This window comes from Mycteria americana, chromosome 3, assembly GCF_035582795.1.
Source record: "Mycteria americana isolate JAX WOST 10 ecotype Jacksonville Zoo and Gardens chromosome 3, USCA_MyAme_1.0, whole genome shotgun sequence".
Classification (NCBI taxonomy): domain Eukaryota; kingdom Metazoa; phylum Chordata; class Aves; order Ciconiiformes; family Ciconiidae; genus Mycteria; species Mycteria americana.
Genome location: NC_134367.1, coordinates 104,599,630 through 104,618,561, shown reverse-complemented (window position 1 = coordinate 104,618,561; position 18,932 = coordinate 104,599,630). Strand labels below are relative to the sequence as shown.

Sequence of the window (18,932 nt, the reverse complement as noted above, 5' to 3'; positions counted from 1 at the left end):
ATTCATCCTCCTTATGCTCAGTGTACTCTGCATCAACAACAAATTAAGTTGTAAATAAGAGACAATCATCACTTTTGTTTTTAAGCAGCTTCTGCATGGAGAATTTCAATGTACTGTTTCTTTTTGACAGAAAGAAAGGGATTCTACACTCTGCTTATGTAAGCACAAATATGAGGAAACCAACCGAAATGAAACAATAAGGGAGCACTTGAGAACTGCTCCAAAATGTTCTTGGAAGTACATTTCTACCACCCAGAAATCTCTTTTTTTAATAGGATATGTATAATGAAAACGGTTCAATTTACTGTAATAATTATTCCTACTTGGCTCTAAAATGTCAATGATTTTTTATTTTTAATTTAAAAACATCCCCTTTCCTCGCCCAGGCACAAGCAGGGTGCACCTCAACAGGAAGAACAAGTGAATAAAGTCAGCTGTAACCTTTGTATACCCAGAAATATTATTAATCTCCAATATGATAACAAGATACCGTTTCATGAGCAAATAATAGCATGCAGTAAGGAGGCGGGGGGGGAGAGATTTTCTTACCTTTACGTCTGAGAAGTAGGTTTTCAGCATATTGGAACTTGGGTACCGGGTGTAAAAGAACATGAGCTTGGCCTTTTTCAAGTGATTCGGTGACAAGCCTTCCTGCATGTAGGATTGAATTAGTAAAGGAAAATGCTGTTCTTGAGAAAGCTGTTTCTGAACGTACCGAGCTAGGAAAGTGCCCCCTTAAATACTCTGCAGTTCCCCAGACTACAGGAGAAAATATTAACATTTAAATTGCTGCGCTGTAATTTTCTGTAAAATAGCTAAATGAGGGATGCGAGGCCATGTAACTTCAACCCTGTATTTCCTATCAGTTTTGGTGCTGGGTCTCGGGAATCTTGCAAGTTTACGGCTTGTGTACCATATGTATGTTCACTTGTTGCTAAGGCAACAAATGCACGAAGCATGTGCCGCAGAAAACTTATCGGAAGCTTTTTCCCCCTCTCCTTTGCAATGCCAGCCCCAAAGTTTCTTTTTCTCTCCGTGTTGTGCCACTCGCACGAGAGAAAGCTAACGCACGTGAGACGATCAGAGGCGCTTTATCATTTTGAGCAATGTTTTATACAGGCAGTACGTTTCACCTGTTTCATTTGTGTCGATAAATTTTAACATCTTGAGTACCTCTCTCTACTCCTGCTGTTGCTTTGCTCCAGTGGCTGCCTTGCAAATCAAAGCGAAATTTGTAATGGGCAGAGCCCCTCTGCCGCTCAATCCCCCCGCCACAAACTTGTCGCCTCCTGATTTACACAGTTAACTCCTCGGAGAACGAAGCTGTATTTGGGGCTAACCAATCAATAAATGTGGGCTAGCAGATCAATAAATGGCCACTTACCCTATAAGGCAGCCTATTTATCTGTAAACAGAAGCAACTAAAAGAGTTCCCAAGGGAATGTGAAGCTAACCATAACAATCTCAGCTTGCTGATTTTTCTCCCAGCTTCTTGGCTCTCTTTTGTGTACTGCGTGCTAGGACGGCTCTGGTCACATCTGTGCCGCAGGCTGGCCCTGCCATTTCCTCAGCAAATTAATGGCTTTATAATTTATCAGAAATGAAGATGCACGTGGAGAAAATCAATGTGGCCCCCACAAGGTCAATTAAGGGTTCTTCCCAGAAGCTTCTCTAAGGACTGTTTCTCCTAAACACAATTGTTGAAAATTTCACTCGGTTCACACCTTATGGTGGGGGGAAGGTCAACCAAGTTGACAGATGCGCTGCAGCCAAGGTGCCTCTTCCACCTTACGGCCGGGCGCACGTCAGCACAGAACATCTCATTCCAGGCCTCGAGATGGGAAACCCAGACTGATTTTTATCAGCAGGCTACTGATGATTAGCTAGGCTTCTTCTTCTCTAATTCGTGAAATCTGCTGAAACCCTTTCCCTTTATTTCAGTTACAATGTTCATTTTTAGATTGGAAAAATGTCGCATTTAAAAAAAAAAGTCACTGACAATATTAGTTGAAAAACGTCTTATTATCTGGAAGTACACGGAAAACGCCTCAGCTGAACTTGCATTTTGTTTTAGATGCTTAATCATTACAAAGAAGATAATTTATGACTGACATACTTCTTGTGCCAAGAGAAGAGTTGAAAGAACCTCCAGTTACCTCCATTAGACTGATAGAGAAGTCTAAAAGAGCATTACACTCTGCAGTGCCATCTGTCAAAAGACGTAAGTGAAATAATAGTAGCAAGCTGTCACCTATTGCTTAGTGATAAGAGTTTTAGACAAATCAAAACTTCTACGCCAGAAATCCATTTTGTTATACGATCCTTTCAGGAAAGTGGGGGTCGAAAGGGGTACTCCAATAAGTAAAAGAAAAAAAAAAATCCTAAGTCTCCTTAATTTGCAATTCCTCTGACGCTGACAACATGTTAATATCAGGTTTGGCGTATATTGTCTTTCAATGCAAGCTCAAAGATGGACTTAAACTTTCAAAAAAAGCTCTCATATTTGCTGGATTTAAGCATATTAGACAGTTGTCTAAGCATTTGGATTCCTTCTGCATTTAGGATTTTTAAATATTTTCTGCTCTAATGCCAGAGGATATTGATATTGAATGAAACATATATTAAAAGATGTTCTGAGACTCAAATTCCCAGAAATCCATTTTTTATTAAAATTATACTTGTTCTTAAGCACTTGGCAGCCTTTAAAGCGATATCAAATATGCCACAAATCTGTATATCTTGATCCTAAGGTTAACGCTTTACTGTGATAAAAGACATGATCTGTAATAATCTAGCAAAAAATAGTTAATGACAGACTTAAGAGCGAAGAATTAGATAACCCATTGCTATTTCAGAAAAAAACTGAACTGACCAATTGCTTAATTTCCTTTTTAAGTGCTTGGGCTGAAAAGCAACTGTTCTTCCAAGAAAGCACTAGCTGTTTCCAGGATACTTACACACGCACAATGACTCATGATGAAATAGATTCAGTAAACATACAGCTGTACCGAACACGAGCTAAGCCCCATTCAAGGCCAGGAAAGAAAACGAGCACAAATAAATATTAAGGAGGTAAAGGGAGGAGGGGTGCCGAATGGAACGCAAACAAGCTCTGTCCCAGCAGCTCGTGTGGCTTGCCTCAATTCTCTTAGCTATAGCTTTGTGAAGACAGATGACATTCAATTCTATGGGTAATGCAAAATAGACAATAACTGCTGAAACTTGAGCCAGCTGCCAGGTGTAAAAAAAAAAAAAAAAAAAAAAAAGGAAAGAAAAAAAAAAGGAGAGAAAGAAAAGATGATAAATCCATAAATTAATGAAAGACATCTGCTCGGGAACATAAAAGATCAGAGGAACAGCGTACTGCAGCTGAACCTAAAGCGGTGTTCAAACAACCTGAGTCTCAGCGTCGTGCGTTTACACAGTACAACGTAACCTCACCTAACGCAGCAGCAAAAAGGCAAAATGCTAAGAAATAGGAAGCGAAAGACTGGGAACGAACCATATACACGCTCTTGTGCGTTTTAACTGGAGAAGCACGGGGTGGCATTGCACAGCATTTGACTCATTTGCACTTCAATCCTCCCAGGTAACGCTCCTCTTTTGCAAAAATATTTTTCAGTGATGATCTTTCGCTCCTGTTACTCTCAGCCTGAGCTCCTACAAATGCTCTAACAGGCTTTTCTAGCCCACACATGTGTTGAGCTGAAGGAAAAGAGGTAACAACAGGCCGCATCAGGTAAAAAACCTGCACTAGCAAAGCCAAGCTGCTCCTTAAGTTACCCCTCAGGTGCTTTTAATCAGCAAAGCTCCAAATAGCTGTATCTCAGAGCATCTTCAAGACCCTTCGAAGAACGGGCTGGCTGGAAAGTACTCGTTCATCACCCAGGTTTTATCAACAGCACGGAGTTATCCAGCTTGCTGTACAATCGCTCTTTTTCTTTTAAGTTTAATTAGTTTAATTCTAGTCAGATGTAATAACTCCGCATTTCAAAATGTTGTAATTCACTAATTATAGCTTTCATATATTGGGACTGTGAAACTCATTCCAGTTGGACTGGAATTCTGTTTAAAAATAAATAAATTGTAGAAAGTTTCACTAATGTTTTAAAGCCCTCCTGCCAGGGAGAGCACGCTAAGCTTCTTCACCTTTACAGATGTCTTAACAGCACACAAACTACTGCTGTGCTTCAATTTTGATCTATGCAAATGTTTTGGGACTGAACAAGGCTATTTTTCTTGAGATGCAAAGAGGATGCATGACAAAGGAAGACCGTGCAGAAAAACAATTCGCTGTCTGTTTCTTTTGGAATTTGAATAAAACTTAATATTTGATTAAACAGATTCGTTTGCAAAGATACAGACTGCATTCATGACCAAGATGGGAATTCGTGCTGCAGGTGCATCTTATCTTGTTTAGCAACATACGCAAACATTAACCATTTCCTTCTGCAATTCAGCAAAGCACGATCAGATACGTTCTACAGGCGTTGCTTAGGAAAAAAAAAAGAACAAAAAACAAAAAACCAAACCAGGCTGGTTCAGTGTTTTAGCCTACTACTAAAACCTGAACTTGGCTGTGTCTGCTAGTCTTATGTTCTCATCCTGGCTGTATTGTCCAGGAAAACAGATGTTGCTTTCTGCAGGGAAGAAAGATCTGCTTCTCCCAAGAAATATATTGCCTATATATGCACATTCAACCATGTCAAATAGAAGTGCCACAACAGAATCGACCACAAACAAACCAACCTCCATACTGTGCCTTTTCCTGGAAACTGCAAGCTACCTGGACAAACGAGCCACTGCTAGAAAAAAACAGCCATCCCCACAGCTGAGCCGTATACCAGGGTACACGTTGTGTAGAAGCGCTCTTTAATAAATCTGTTTGTCCCAACAGGTCTGTATCGAAACCCAGATCAAACTGCAGCCCGCAATATAGCGTCTAGGTGGGGAAGTCGGAGCACTTTCACAACGGCAGGGGAAGAAGCAGGGCAAGGGAGGAGGAAGGGAGTCACTCCACTCGGCGCTTCCCCTGGCTAAGCCTGGGAGCGGCGGGGGACTCTCGCACCCCTGTTTCCGCAGAAGCAACAAGCTCCGTTAGCGACCGCCAGTGAGACTGAGCAGGAGAAAGGGGGAGAAATGGCAGGGACGAGGGAGAGACGCTCCACGGATGGAGAGGATCACGTGCAGCCCCGTAACTACTCCTAGTTCACACGCTTGGCGTTTTTTACCTCTGCTCACTCCCCTCCCAGGATGGGAGAACTACGTTTATACAAAAACAATTAGTATGCCACTGTACTGTTTGGTAGAAATTACTTAATTGCTCTGGCCTGAGTCTTGCCCTCAGCTGCCACTCCTGTTGACCTCGGGACTGCTTTCCGAGCATCGCAGCTTGCATTTCAATATGCAGGAGAGATTTTCAGTTTGGATCTCCAAAAGTAACTGGCAGTAACTGTGAGTGATGCTGGATTTAGACCGACTCCTCTGTTTTGCCATACAACGTATATGGCAAGGAGAAGATTTCCCTGCTACCAATGCAGCAGTGAGATCCTCTGTCGGGAAAGAGGTCCCTCAAACATCATGTCCACTACCAGCTGGCTCTCGAAAACACCAACAGCTAAGGAAGGTGCTTTCCAACCCGGAACACTTCCCCCTATAGAAATGGGACTATTCATACAGGTCAGACAGCAGCAATTCTTGACTCAGGCTTGACCTAAGTCAGATCAAAGACTGGTGGTGATGGGCTCTGGACCTGCAGCACCTGCCTTCGTCCCAGTAGCGCCCACTGCCATGGGAGGGATGGGAAGTCCGGGTAACCAGGGGGTCTCGAGCCCTGCCAGCACCCTCCTAAGGATTTAACACGTCTACATACAATGTGGTTAAATTAATCTAAAACCACCAGAGTTATTAATTGCCTAGAAGATATCCAGCGATGGGGTACAGCCCTGTGCATCCGCCTTCACGTGATACCCCTGGAAAGGGGACAAGTTTCTCAGCATCACTACCCTTACTCAGGGAGGGGCAGAGTTATTCAGTCGCAATTACTTCCATCAACTGGGGAACGAAATTAGCTGCATCTAAGGCTCTGTGCTTGCGCTGTTGCCTTCTGCTGGGGTCTTGGAGCTGGGATAAAACATCGTTCTACCCTTCATTCAAAATCCTCAATTTTAGCATCAGGCAGACATGGTATTTTATTCACTTTTAATACGACTGTACTTGGAAGAAAAATCTTTTGACCAAAAAGCACATTAGGGGAAAAGATGCAAGGAGTGGGAGGTGTTATTGCTAAAAAAGAAAAAAAAAAAATCTAGTACTAGTTTCCAGGAAAAAAGAAAGAAAAGATCGTTACTATGTCTGGATATGCCTAAATAAAGGCAGAGATGGATTTTTTCCCCTAACTAAAGCCTGCTATTGAGCTAAAAAGAGAGATTTTATTATCATCTCTTTTTTAAGCAGGGGAAGTGTCCTGTAAATTTAATACAGCTGAAGTTTTATATTTAATTGTTCTCTCTAGCTTTCCAAAATAATTTGCTTTGTGTATGTTAGGACAAAAGATTTCTGTGTATGGCTGAACAGAGGTTAATCATGCATAGCAGGCAGCTGCACAAGGGCTGAGGAACAGACCTCTGGGTGGGGGAAAGAACTTGATGCAGCCTGAATATATCAGTACCTGTGTCTTTTGTGCTTCGTTTCCCTTACGCGCTTGAGAGCTGAAGGCCCAGGATGACCAGACCACGGCTCTCTGCGAGCCCCAGCCACGACACCATGAACACAGGTCGCGCGTTGGCCCGGCAGGGGAGGGAAAGGAGGCGGCCGTGGCTTGAACAGTTTTCGGCCGAGGGCAATGCCCCCTCGATCACCTCCCTGCCTGGGGAAGGACTCGCCAGCCTGGGGAAAACCCACAGGCACCCAGGTCGTGGGCCTGGCTGGCTTCCTGACCCCACAGGACGGTCTAAAAGGCTCGGGGAAGGCAGGTGGCTATTTTATGCGAACACCGTCGCTGAAGGAGTGCCATCAGCCAACAGCTGGCATTTTATTTGGCCTCGCCAAGCCCCCCGCCCGCTCCCCCCCGAGCGCCCCGCTCCCACAGTGCCTGGGGGAGGCCCCAGGACACGGGCACGGCCCCTCGTCCTCTCCCACCGGCCACCGCCGGGTTATCGCTCGTCTTTCGAAAAGGATATTGCACTTCCCGAGTAGGGCGAGATTTCGGACATGTCTTGCAGGTCGCCGCACTCGGACTTTATGAGGGACAAGGAGAGGCCCTCGGCGGCGCTGGGGGGGTGGGCCGGCGAGCAGGGGTGGTGGTTCATGTGGTGCGATGACATCTTGGTCCGCAGGCTGGTGGTCTCCCGGGTCAGGTCGAGGGATTCGGGGGAGGCGCGCTCTTTCCCCGGGAAGGAGGCCGACGGGGCGCCCAGGGGGCTCTGGAAGGGGTAGGCCATGAGGGGCAGCGGGAAGGGGTGGCGGAAGGAGGAGGTGGAGAAGCCGGCGGTGGCTGAGAGCGGGGACTGGTGCAGGGAGGCGTGATGGCCGCCGGCTGGCGGGGCTGAGGCGGATTGGTCAGAGGAGTTTTTGCGGACGACGAGGGGCAGCGCCTCGGTTTGGTCGGTGGCGCCGGGCATGGGGACGCTGCCGAAGGTGTCGAGGGGGTTGGGAATGATGACGTCCCCAAAGCACTGCAGGCGCTGGTTGGCCGTGTGGAAGTTGTGGTTCTCCCCGTTGACGGCGAACCTCGCCTGCGGGATCTGGAGAGGCGGGAAGACCTGAGGAAGCTGGCGGGAGGGCTTGGATGAGAAAACTTTGACCACCGTGTCCACGACTTGCGACATGGCGGTGTTCAGCTCCTGCTTCAGCGTCTCAGCCAAATGTTTGCCTTCGGGGTGGAAGGCGTTTGGCCCTTGCTCCTTCTCCTTGGGACCTTCTCTTTTCGGCTTGTTCTCCGCGATCTCCTGCTCCCGGATAAGGGCCCGCGCCCGGTCGATGAACTGCCCTGGGTCCAGCTCGCACATCTCGTTGTCCGACCTGCCGACGGAGTCGCCGGCCCTCGCGTCCATGGTTTCGGAGCGCATGCTGTCTTCAGACAGGTTGCCATCTTCATCATTTTCGGAGTCGGTGCTGTCGTAGATCTGGTAGAACTTCTCCTGCAGCTGGCGCAGCTGCTTCTGCATGTCCTCCAGCTGCTGCTTCAGCTGTCTGCGCTCCTCTCGCTTCTGCTCTTTCCTCGCCGAAACCAGCTGCTGGAAACTCTGCTGCTGCTGCTGCGGCAGCTTTTGCTTGCGTTTGTTTTCTCTGTAACTTTCTCGGGGACTCACAGACTGCGGAGCTATTTCTCTTTCGTTTTCATTGCCCCTTAATGCCACACTGGGGGAATGGCTCATACCCCGAATTATATTCTCAACCCGGGCGCGTTTAGCTCTCAGGTGCTCGTCGCATAACCGATCCACATCAAACTGGCTCATAGTCGGCCTGCCAAAAGGGGAAAGACACTCTTGGGGGCTGTCTCTTGAAGAGTTGCTGCATACATCCTCCTGATGTACTTCTGAGCCTGTACTAGAGAGACCACTGGCTTGGAAACTGGGCTCCGTGCCACCATTTTTGTTCATGTTATTTTTCAACAGCTGGGAAATTATGGTTGCTCCTGGAAAAGGCATCATGGCATCTTCATATGAGTTCGCCCTCTTCAGCAGCTTGCGGAGTACATTTGACTTTTCCCCATCTGCATGCTGCACCACTGAATACTCGACATCCTGCTCTGAACCTTGGGGATTCATGGCACTAAAAAACGTTGCTCTTGCCTTTGCAAAAAATGCAGATGCTGTCCCTACCGTCCTTTTCACTCCAATGTCAACTCTTCTTCTCTTGGTTTGCCTGCTTAAGAGGGCTGTGCTGTCATGGTCAGGCATCACTGGACTGTTATTGTGCCATCTTCAAAAGCTTGTCAGCTGGGCTCAGCTCAAGAATCCTGGGACCCTGGCCAACAGAACAAAAGGACTGATGAATCATTTTCTTTAAATTTCTCCAAATTTCCTGACCTCAATCCTGAATAAAATGCAAAATGCATAGGCTCTGGGATTTATGGCACATTACAATTATTGCAATTTATTATGCACTCTGCTTGAAATGAAACATTTTTAAATATTTCTGCTCCACTGGTTTAAGATGGATTAAGATTTAAAAAAGCAAAAACTGCTTAAGCACCAGTAATATGATTCTCTTGCACAAATGCCTAAAATGATACTGTTTATCTTCAGAAGAAAGAGTAGATTAGAAGAACACAGCCTCTGACAACCAATTGATTAAATTTAGGGCATTGAGATACATGTTACAAAAGAAGATGAAAGTACTCCTTATTTAAGTTTTATTGTTAAAACAAGAAATTGTATAAAATTTGGATTAAAAAATTCAAGGGTGATGTAAAACCCGTAATTGTAGTTTTGCTTTTTAAAGAGAGATAAAACGGGTAAATAAACATTCGAAGGTCAAAACAACAACTTTCACTTAATTATAGGTAGGATAGTATATGTGGATGTGAAAGGCAAAGAAATCATAGACGCATTTAGGCTTACACTGGGGAAAAAAAAACCCCTCTCTTAAATCATTAGGGAAACATTTATTCAGCAAAGCAAAAATGCATTAAAATATTTTATGGTCAGGATTATAATATTTACAGAGATGTAATCAAATAAAGGCCAAAATGTAGTTCGTTAGCATAGCCTCGTATGTACCAGTGACTAGCCATGACAGTGTTTTGAATTCCCCATACATTCCTTCCCTTTTCTGAACTTATATTCTCCCAGCCCTGCTACCAAAGGCTGAAGATTCTGTATTTCGTACACTAAAATACATGACGTTAAATTTTTTGCTTAGCAGAAACGAGGCATGTTCAGTGCCACATCTCTCTGCTGTAGAAAAATCTCCAAGAACAGCATCTCGAATGCCCAGTGAAGCCCTTCTTACATGTAATATTTGGAATACACAGAATCTTATTTCCTGTGACATGCAGAAAAGATGAGAAAAAATATGGAAAGATGAAAGAAATAACATCAATCAGCTGCGTGAGAAAGGAAGATACCTTCTCTTTATATGAACTCTCATTGTTTCCCAGGAACACAGCATAAAAAGATAACACACTTCCTTGCATTTTGTAAAAGGCTCTTGACATAATTTGTGACTTATTAACTAGTGATGCTAAACTCACATTGCACATAAAGCACTAGACGCTCTTTCCTGTTTCTTAAAAGTTAACACTGAGGAAAATTAAAATATTTTTCATGCGACGCTTATCTAATATTAAACTTTACATTTGCTTAACAGAGCACAATCTTCACAATAACAGGGTATATTGCCAAAGGCAGCATGCAGACTTTTTGGAATTGCTCCCATCTCTTTCAGTTCACCTGTAAAAACATCTACGTGCTCCCTAGGACTGCATCTGTGGCTAGTTTTAAAGAATGACTATCCATGCAAATAGGCATAATTTCAGCATGAAATAACGTGTAAAATCAAGACAGTAGTCAATGCTTAGTTTGCAACCTGGATGAAAAAAAAAAGCTCTTAATACTTAGAAACATTATGTTTATTCTGCAGCCTTTGCCCACATATTCTGGATGTACTAAAAGAATTTTCAGAGATTTGGTGTCAGAGACAGTTATGCAAGGGACGTGATGTTTGTTTACATTAACTGGCTCCTTGCATACAGGAAAGCAAAGAATGATAAAAATTAAAAAAAAAAAACAAAGGTCATGAATTCAGATGGGAAATCCAGAGCCTTACACTGTTATCAGGACACCGCCTTCAGAAATCATTCCTTATCAAGAAGCACATTAAGCAAGTGAAGTTTGGAGACCTCACGATAATAAGAAAATAACAAGGAGTTCTGTTGCAGGGGCCCAATTCTACCACCTGCACACCAGGCAGCATCCCACCCTGCAAGCAACTCCCCGGCAGTCCAGGGACACCGAAATCCTGCTATGTGCGAGTGGTAGGATCGGGCCCTGCTTGGCAGTATGTGTTGTAAAAGACCGTCTCCTGCTTCCTCTCAATTAATGCAAATGGAGTTTTTCAGGGAGCAGAATCAGGCTCTTACAATTAGGTCTTCATCTAAAAAAAATCTGAGGAGTCGAGATTTCCGAAGGGTTGTTTTTGTAAATAAACAGCCAAGTCCTCAGGGGGTGGAAAGGGGCGACCGCCACCGGAGTTTTTAAGCAGGCAACACTGGCACAGGATAAACCAGGGTCAAGGTTGATCTTTCAGTCTAGTGGTGCTCATTTGAAAGCGGTATAAACTAATTGCAAGATAACCGAAAGAGCTCTTGCTTACTGCACGTAAGATATTCTAAAGGCATTCTCCATAAAGATAATACTTGCCAATAGAAAAAAAAAACCACCAACACCAAAAACCTTCACGCTTTTCCTTCCTTTTCTGTAGTCAAGCCGTGCTTGATTAAGATCCAGCAATAAGTTCCCAGACTCACACCAAAAACCTCACGTCAGGTTTCAAGTTTTGCACATTTCCCAGCAAATTTGAGGTGCCTGACCACTGTTTCCCTCTCTCTTGCCCAATCCCAACCAAGGACACGCGTGGGGAGGGCTTGCTGTACCCTTGAGTCAGCAGCTCAGGAAATAGGCTGTCCTGCGCCAGGTTGGAAGGTCATTGCCACGCATCCTTCCTCCCCAGTGTCCATTTTCCTCTCCCCGAGCCCCCGTACCAGCAGCTGCTCGCCTGTCCATTCCTGCCATCGCAAACATGCGGCAGGAGGTGCTCCGGAGCGATGCCCCCTCCTTCCCTCGCTGGAAGCTGAAAGCATCGGAGTTATCATACACTTAACCTGGGTATTAAGCAACGTCTCCCATTTGCCCTGGTGTTATCCCAAGCCTACAGACCGCCAGCTTTAAGGCTTACGTGCCTTTCGGCTTAAATATGAGGAATAGTTCTACTTTAGCCTGACAAAACAGAATGAATACTGAACAGCCAGTTAATATTTTGGTCTCGGAGGACCAAAACCAATTCACACCTCAAGGGAAGTGGAATGGCACGTACAGCGGGATGCAAAATCCCAGCCACGATGGCAGACTGATACTGATTAGAACTGGATAAATAGGGAACTCTTGGGGAGGGGAAACAATTAGGAAGTTTGTGTCCTTTACGTAGTACCAGTACTTTGGCTGCACGTTGTCTCAAAACTGTATTTCATACATCTAATGTCTCTGTACAGCTACCCAGAAATATAGAGTTAGAAAGACAGCTTAGGCTGTCAAGATCTATGTAGAAATCTGCAGAAGCATCATTTCTTTCCCAGTTACAGAGTTTTAAATTTGTGAAGGTTAAATTTGCTTTCCACGTCACTTTTGATACTCCTTGCATGCCAAGTGTAGTTTACGTTAAATTTACCCTCCACTTCCCGAGCCTCAACTCGCACGATGCGGCTTTCTCAAAACCCGAACATTTTCCATGCCCCTGTAATTAAAAATCATACCAAGGGCCTCAGCACTTTCTAAGTCCATCCACAACCATAGCTTGCAGTATTTTATTTACAAATTTACTTTCAAAACTTTTGTTTAAGGAGATAGGATTAAAATGTAGCTATGAATAACCTCTTAACAGCACAGCAGCTACAGACATGGGTTTGTTTCATATCCTTTTGATATGCATTGACATTTTAACTGGAAACAGATTAATTTCTAGGTATCCAAGAGTTACTGTTACCAAACCTTTGGCTATAACGGTCTTTAGAAAGGAATATGATGTCAGGTATTTAACCACACTCATTGCAAATAAATCAATTTCTGTAATCAATTTTGTTAACTCATCTTGATCTACAAAGATGCCTACCATTTTCTCCCAGATTAATTCATACACCTATGAGATACAAAGGAGATGTAAATTCAAACTCACCCTCCTCAGCCACTCTGAAGGACCCTAGCCTAACCTGAACAGCTACTAAATACACAGCAGTAAAGTGCTAAACTTGACGAAGATTCATGGATGAATTCAAGGAGATACCAGTTTATAGAGCTGAAATTGTTCCTATCTTTTCACAAGCCGACTACTTTCTTTGGTCCAGCGTCTGCCTGCTTCATGTCAGCCCGTTATGCCAACACCACACAAGAAATTTAACACGCTTCTGCTAATAGAAATATTTAGATCTTTCACTCTAAAGCACTACACGGGGTATGGCTTTGCCAGAATCAGCCAGGAAGCGCAGGATGAAAATTATTCCAGTCAACAGCATTTCACGCACAAAACCACAGCTAAAATCCGAAGAACAGATGACATCTATTCACCATAGATCTGTTCAGTGCTAAAATCACGTTAGCCACTAATGAGAAAGTACTACCTTTTTGTACGGCTCTGACGCAAGTTTTCTTGGGAGAAGGGGTTATCTAACTCCCTTAGCTGAGATGTCTAGTCAAAGAATTTGAAACAAGGCAGAAATGATGAGCAACTATTTGTGCAGTAACAACTACTTTATTAGGCTTTATCCGTAAGAAGAAGTAAAAATCAGAGCCTGATTTACTTCAAAATTACGCTCTTTAGCCTTAAAGAAAAAAGCCACCCTCGTTTTATGAGCCTGGTGATACCCAGGGCCCAATCCAGCAAGGTATTCAGCAATTCCCGTGAATGCCAAACATCCTCAGTGCCCATCGACTAGAGGGAGAACTGACAGAGGGATTCGGCATCTCATTAGTTCAGGCCTTTATTTTGGGGAGATGCACGGCCCTCCATCACGTATCCGTGCTCGGCACTGCTTGAGGAAACAGATTCTTTGAATGAGAAAAGGAAACTGAGCTGCTCAAGGTAGAAAACTGAAAACATTTTCCTCCTCTCAAGCCAGTTTGGTCCCTGTTATTTCACTGATCGTGAAGAAAATAACTCACATGGTCTCCGTGCAGAGACAATACTGAAACGTTTGCAAGATTCCTACTACGAACTCAGCCCAAGTTTTCCAAGACTTCTTTTTTCCATGCTACACGATGTCGTTAAACCACAATTCTTGAATTAGTTAATCTAGCAGTTAGGCTGCACTTTGAGACAGAATAAATCACGATTTAGAGACTACAAATTGCAGTATTTACAATTCTGCCCTGAATCAAATTAAGCTCCAGTTTCAAAATGTGTCCATTCTTATGACTATCTTAATTTATCAACCGATCATAAAAAAGACAAGTCATATAAACGGAGAGGCCTCAGAGTTCAGCCGGCAGGAAAGTTAACTGTATATACTGACGGTGCCATTCAGAAAACGTAAGATACTTTACAGAATAGTTTAATAGGGAGCTGTTAGCGAAAAGTATATACATTGTACTTTTTATCACAGATCAACTCATGAAATCTTGATACTCTGTCTACCCTTGAGTATTAATAAACATTTCACAGTATGTGATACTGCTGTTAAAGGTAAGCTCTGGACAAAAAGCAGACAAAATAAATGCAAAACGAGCTGCAGTGGTCATAAACTTTACGTGATTGATGGCAACTCGCAGAAAAACTGCGAGAAGACGACGTAAAGGGTATGTGCCACATGCAAATCTACGGGTACGGAAACTGCCTCCATATAATTCATCCTGCCTACTGCCAAACCTCTACAGACCATGGAAGTGACAAATAATCTGAGCTTTTACACCTCGCGGTGACACCGCCGTGTTTCTGTGCCCTGCGTTAGACACCACCGGACCCTTCCGCCACCGAGCGATGGCCATGGGCGCGCGGACGCGCTTCCACGTGCCCCCCGCCCGTCCCCAGCCCCGGATGAGGGTTTTGGGGTGACGCTCGCCGCGCAGCCAGAAACACCCCGGCCTTCGCCGCGAGCACCCGGGACCTGTGGCAAACGAGCGGGTTTCCAAATCCTCGCCCGGGGAACTTTCGCCCGACATTCAAGGGCACCTCTAGCCTGCAGCCGTCTCCCCCGCCAGCCCTGACTGACATCTCCTACTTCGTCAAAGATACTAAGCTAATATCCTCCCTACCTGCTGTTGCCGCAGACGGGGCACACGGACGTGACACCGACCCCTCCGAGCGCTCCGTCCCACCTCGGACGCGCCTTTCGGGCGCGCAGACCGGCCGCGGACACTTACTTACCCACCTGCTTCCCGCGGCTCACCCCGCCACCCGTCCGGCGGCACAGGGAGCCGGCGGCCGGCACCCCCCGCGCCCCGCAGCCGCCCCGCACCTGCCCCGGTCCCCGCCGGCCCGGCCCTGCCCTGCCCTGCCCGGCCCTGCCCGCCGCCCCGCTGCAACGCGGCCGCGGGGAGACGCGCAACTTTCTCCCCCCTCCGCAAAGACGCGCGGACCCCAGGGCGGCCCCGCTCCGCCCCCGCGGAGTGCCCGGTGCCGGGGAGCCCTGCCCCGGCCGCCCGTCGGGCCCCGCGTTTTCGGTGCCCCCCCATCCCGGGCCGCTCACCCCAAACGCAGCCCGGCGCGCCCCCTCCGCGCCCCCCAGCACCCCTCCCTCCCGCGCTTCAACTCCGTTTAAACACAGGGCAAAGTGCTCCGGGTCCCTCAGCCGGTCCACAGAAAATGAGAAAAGCCAAGAAAGGTCTCCACCAAAGGCTAAGAAAAAATTAAATCCCCCCCCCCCCGAAGAAAAAACAAACAACAACCAAACAAACAGAAAGCCCCAAGAATCCTGATCTTTTTTCCCAGATCAAGGCTCTTATCCCGCGACTTGAATTTGATCTCTCCTCGTGTGCTCGCTACCTACCGCTCAAATCCCATTTTCTATACATTTCCACAATTCGCAGCTCGTCCCACCCTTGGAAATGAAAAAGTGATCGCAAGGATAAGAAGAATAAGAATAAAAAGTCCCTGCCCTTCCCGGCTCGGGTTAAAAAGGAGAACTAGCGACATGCAAATGACAAGCAAATTGGAAGAGACAAAAAGAAAGGCAGCTATAATAAACAAGACAAAGAGGAGGCTCAGAGGACCGGAGCAGGAGTTTAAAGCAGGGGATGGGGAACTTCGGCGGGGAAGGGGGGAGGAGGAAGCTCGGAACAACAAAAAGAAGCCGAAGACCGGCTGCGTTGTCCGTCCCCGCAAAACTGCCCTCCATCCCACGGAACGAAATAAAGACCGGTCCACAAAAGGTGGCAGCGAGCGAGCGCCGGGGAGGGGGGAATCGCCAACGACGAGCAGGTCACTTACTCCTCAGCCCCGGGCAGGCGAGGGCGAGCGCTCCGCCGGGCTCGGCGCTCACAAATCCTCACCGCGTTAGCTACGGGGGAATTAACTGCTCAGCTAGTAAAGTCATTGCAATTTTGCCCCCTGGAAAAAGAAGCCCGGGTTGGATGACGGTGACGGGTATTTTGCTGGGGATTTCATCCCCCCCCCCCGCCCCCCGCCCATTTAAAGCAGCCCAAGCAAGTGCGAATTTGCAAAAAAAAAAAAAGAAAAAAAAGACCCGAAAAGGCCGAAAAGGCAGGCAGGGACGGAGGGGGCGCGGAGCGGGAGCGGGTACTTACTCCGTGCAAAGGCGACGAAACTGAGCCTCGGTTTTTTTGGCCGGTGGCAAGCGAGGAAGGCAGACACGCGCACGCACATGCACACACCGCACGCGCCCCGCACACGCACCCGGGCGCGCACACACACCCGCACCCGGACACCCGGACACCCGGACACGCGCGCGCAGCCGGCGTGTCCGCGATATGATAATCGGGAGGGCGAGCGGCTGCGGGAGGGCAGCGGCCGCGGGGCCGCGGGCGCGGAGCGGCGCGGCGCGGGGGCGGAGTGGCGCGGAGCGGCGCGTGGCGGGGCGCGGGGCAGGGCTGGGCAGGGCAGGGCTGGCCGAGCCGAGCAGCGCTCCGCACCGCCACAAGATTTACTTTAAGACACAGCTGAAGGAAACAGGAAGACTAGACGTCACGCTCCGAGTGACGTGGGCCCGGCCCGGCGCCCAATCGGGAGGCTCCTTGGGACGGACGGGGGGGACGGGGAGAACTTGGCAGGAGCGGGGAGAGAGGAGAGGGGAGAGCGGGGGGGAGGGGCCGCCCCGCCCCGCCCCCGCGGGAAGGTGGCGGCGGCCGCGCACCTGCGTGGGGGGCGGACGGGCGGACGGACGGGCGGGCGCGCCGGCACCGCGGCCCGACGGGGCGGCCCCCTCCCCCCGCCCCTCCGCCGCGCACGGGCGAGGGGCGGACAAAAGCCGCCCCGCGTGGGGAGGGAAGAGAAAGTTTGGGAAAGTCATGCCCGCGCGGGCGGGGGATGCTCCGCCGTGCCCCGCGCGGGGAAGTTTTCCACGCGGGAAGGCTTCCGCAGAGGCGTGCCGGGGCGCGGGGGCTGCTGCCCGAGGGTGCGCGTCCTCCCCGCGTTAAACATCGGGGCGGTGAAGCCAAACCCCGCGCGCGGGCGCTGCCCCCACGCGGGTCACAAACTTCGAGAGGAACGGGTCCCGCCACGGCGTCCCTCGCCGGCGCGCAGGGGCAGCGGCTCTGCCGCGCACCGCGGGGCTGTACGCGGGGACCGCGCGGGTCATTTCCCACGCGCGGGGCAGAAAATAAACACGAAAACGAGCATCAGGTTGCGGCCCGTGGAACAACCGGCGGTGCCGAAACGCGGGTGTTCGCTGCGGGCGGCCCCGGCCCCGCCGCCCCGGCCCCCTGCACAGCGCGCCCGAGGCTTCGGTCAACTTAAAGCCATCCCCGGGCCAGCGCAGCCCGCTCCCGGCCGGCGCCGGCGGGAAAGCTTCGGGAAAAATTTTTGGGGGGGGGGGGAACCCAAAGAGGGACTTCCCAGCAGGTCCGGGCTGCGATCCGGAGCAGAGCCTGCCGGGCGCGCTTTGTCCCGCCGTGGGCGCGGGTTTCCGCGGCGTGGGGCAGGGAGCGCCCGCACCCCCGCCCCGTTGCCGCGGAGGGTCGGGCGGCCGCTGCCGGCGGAGAGGCGAGGCTTCCCGCGGGCAAACAGCCTTAGGCTTGCAGGCGGCAGGGGAGTAAACTGAGGAGAGGGAATAACGTCCTGCGGAGGGACGGGCGGCGGCGGAGCGCGGCGGGGCGCCCGGCGGCAGGTAAGGACGGCGCTGCCTCGCCGGGCCCGTCCGCGCCCGCCCCTCGGGGCTGCCGTGCGGGGCGCCCGGGCCGGCGGGAGAGGGAGCTCGGAGTGGAGGGGAGAGCCCGGCCGGGCGGGCCGCCCCTGCCGAAACTTGCGCCGCAGCTCCGCGCCAGCGGCGAGGGGCCGGGCCGCGCCTCGCCGCCTGCCCGCCCTGCGGCTGGAGGCGCGGGGAGCCGCTCCCCTGCCCCCCCCCCGCCCCCCGCTTTAAGGCTCTGTCTCACTGGAGGGGAGCCGCGGCGCCCAGCCCCACGCGTGGGTGAGGGCAGGGCTGGCCGGGCGCGGAAGCCGCTCGGCGGGGCGCGCCGCGAGGGTTACCCTCCGCGGCCAAAGTTTGGGAGCCGGCGCGGGCAGCAAACCCGCCCCCGGGGGGCTGTCCTGCCCGCGGGGGCGACACGCGTGGCTCCCGCAGCGGCCCTTCTCCCCGCTGCCCGCCGGCGGGGCCGGGCTGGCCGCCGCGTCGGGGCGGTTGGCGGCTCCGCGCTGCCTCCGCGGCGGGGAGCGGGGTCACTAACGCGGGTGCGTGGGTAACGTGACAAACCACCCGCCGCGGATCACTAAGAAACCGCTCGGGACCGGCCGAAACGGCCCCGTCGCGCCGCCGGAGCTGCCGCTGGGAAGCTGCTCCCGAGTTAGGCGAAATAAATCTCCCTGCCGCTGCCCCGGCCGGCGGATGACGAGGAGACACAGCCGGTAACACCCGCCCTAGAGCCGGCACCGGTGCGGGCGGCGAAGCCTTTCGGGCCGCCGCCAGCGCCGGCCTCCCCGGGGGCGCAGCGCCCGGCATGTCGGGGCGCGCACGGCGGCGGGCGGCAGCCCCGGCGCAGGGCGAGGGGCCCGCGGGGCCGCCCTAGGCGCTGCCCTCCCCGGCCGCCGCGGCAGTGGGAGAGCCCCGC

General features: G+C 50.0%; 1 protein-coding gene across 2 annotated transcripts in view; it reads right to left on the bottom strand.

Annotated features, from left to right (window-relative positions):
* PROX1 (prospero homeobox 1) overlaps window positions 1-16,819 on the bottom strand; it is a 44,896-nt gene extending 28,077 nt beyond the window's left edge. For both annotated transcript variants that reach the window (XM_075496415.1, XM_075496416.1), the window contains exons 1-3: window positions 16,458-16,819; window positions 7,182-8,970; window positions 550-657 (exon numbers count right to left, since the gene is read on the bottom strand). In XM_075496415.1, the coding sequence (XP_075352530.1) occupies window positions 550-657; window positions 7,182-8,903 (1,830 nt within the window). In that variant the 5' untranslated portion in view covers window positions 8,904-8,970; window positions 16,458-16,819. The remainder of the gene's footprint in view (window positions 1-549; window positions 658-7,181; window positions 8,971-16,457) is intronic.
* Between the last annotated feature and the right edge of the window lie 2,113 nt (window positions 16,820-18,932).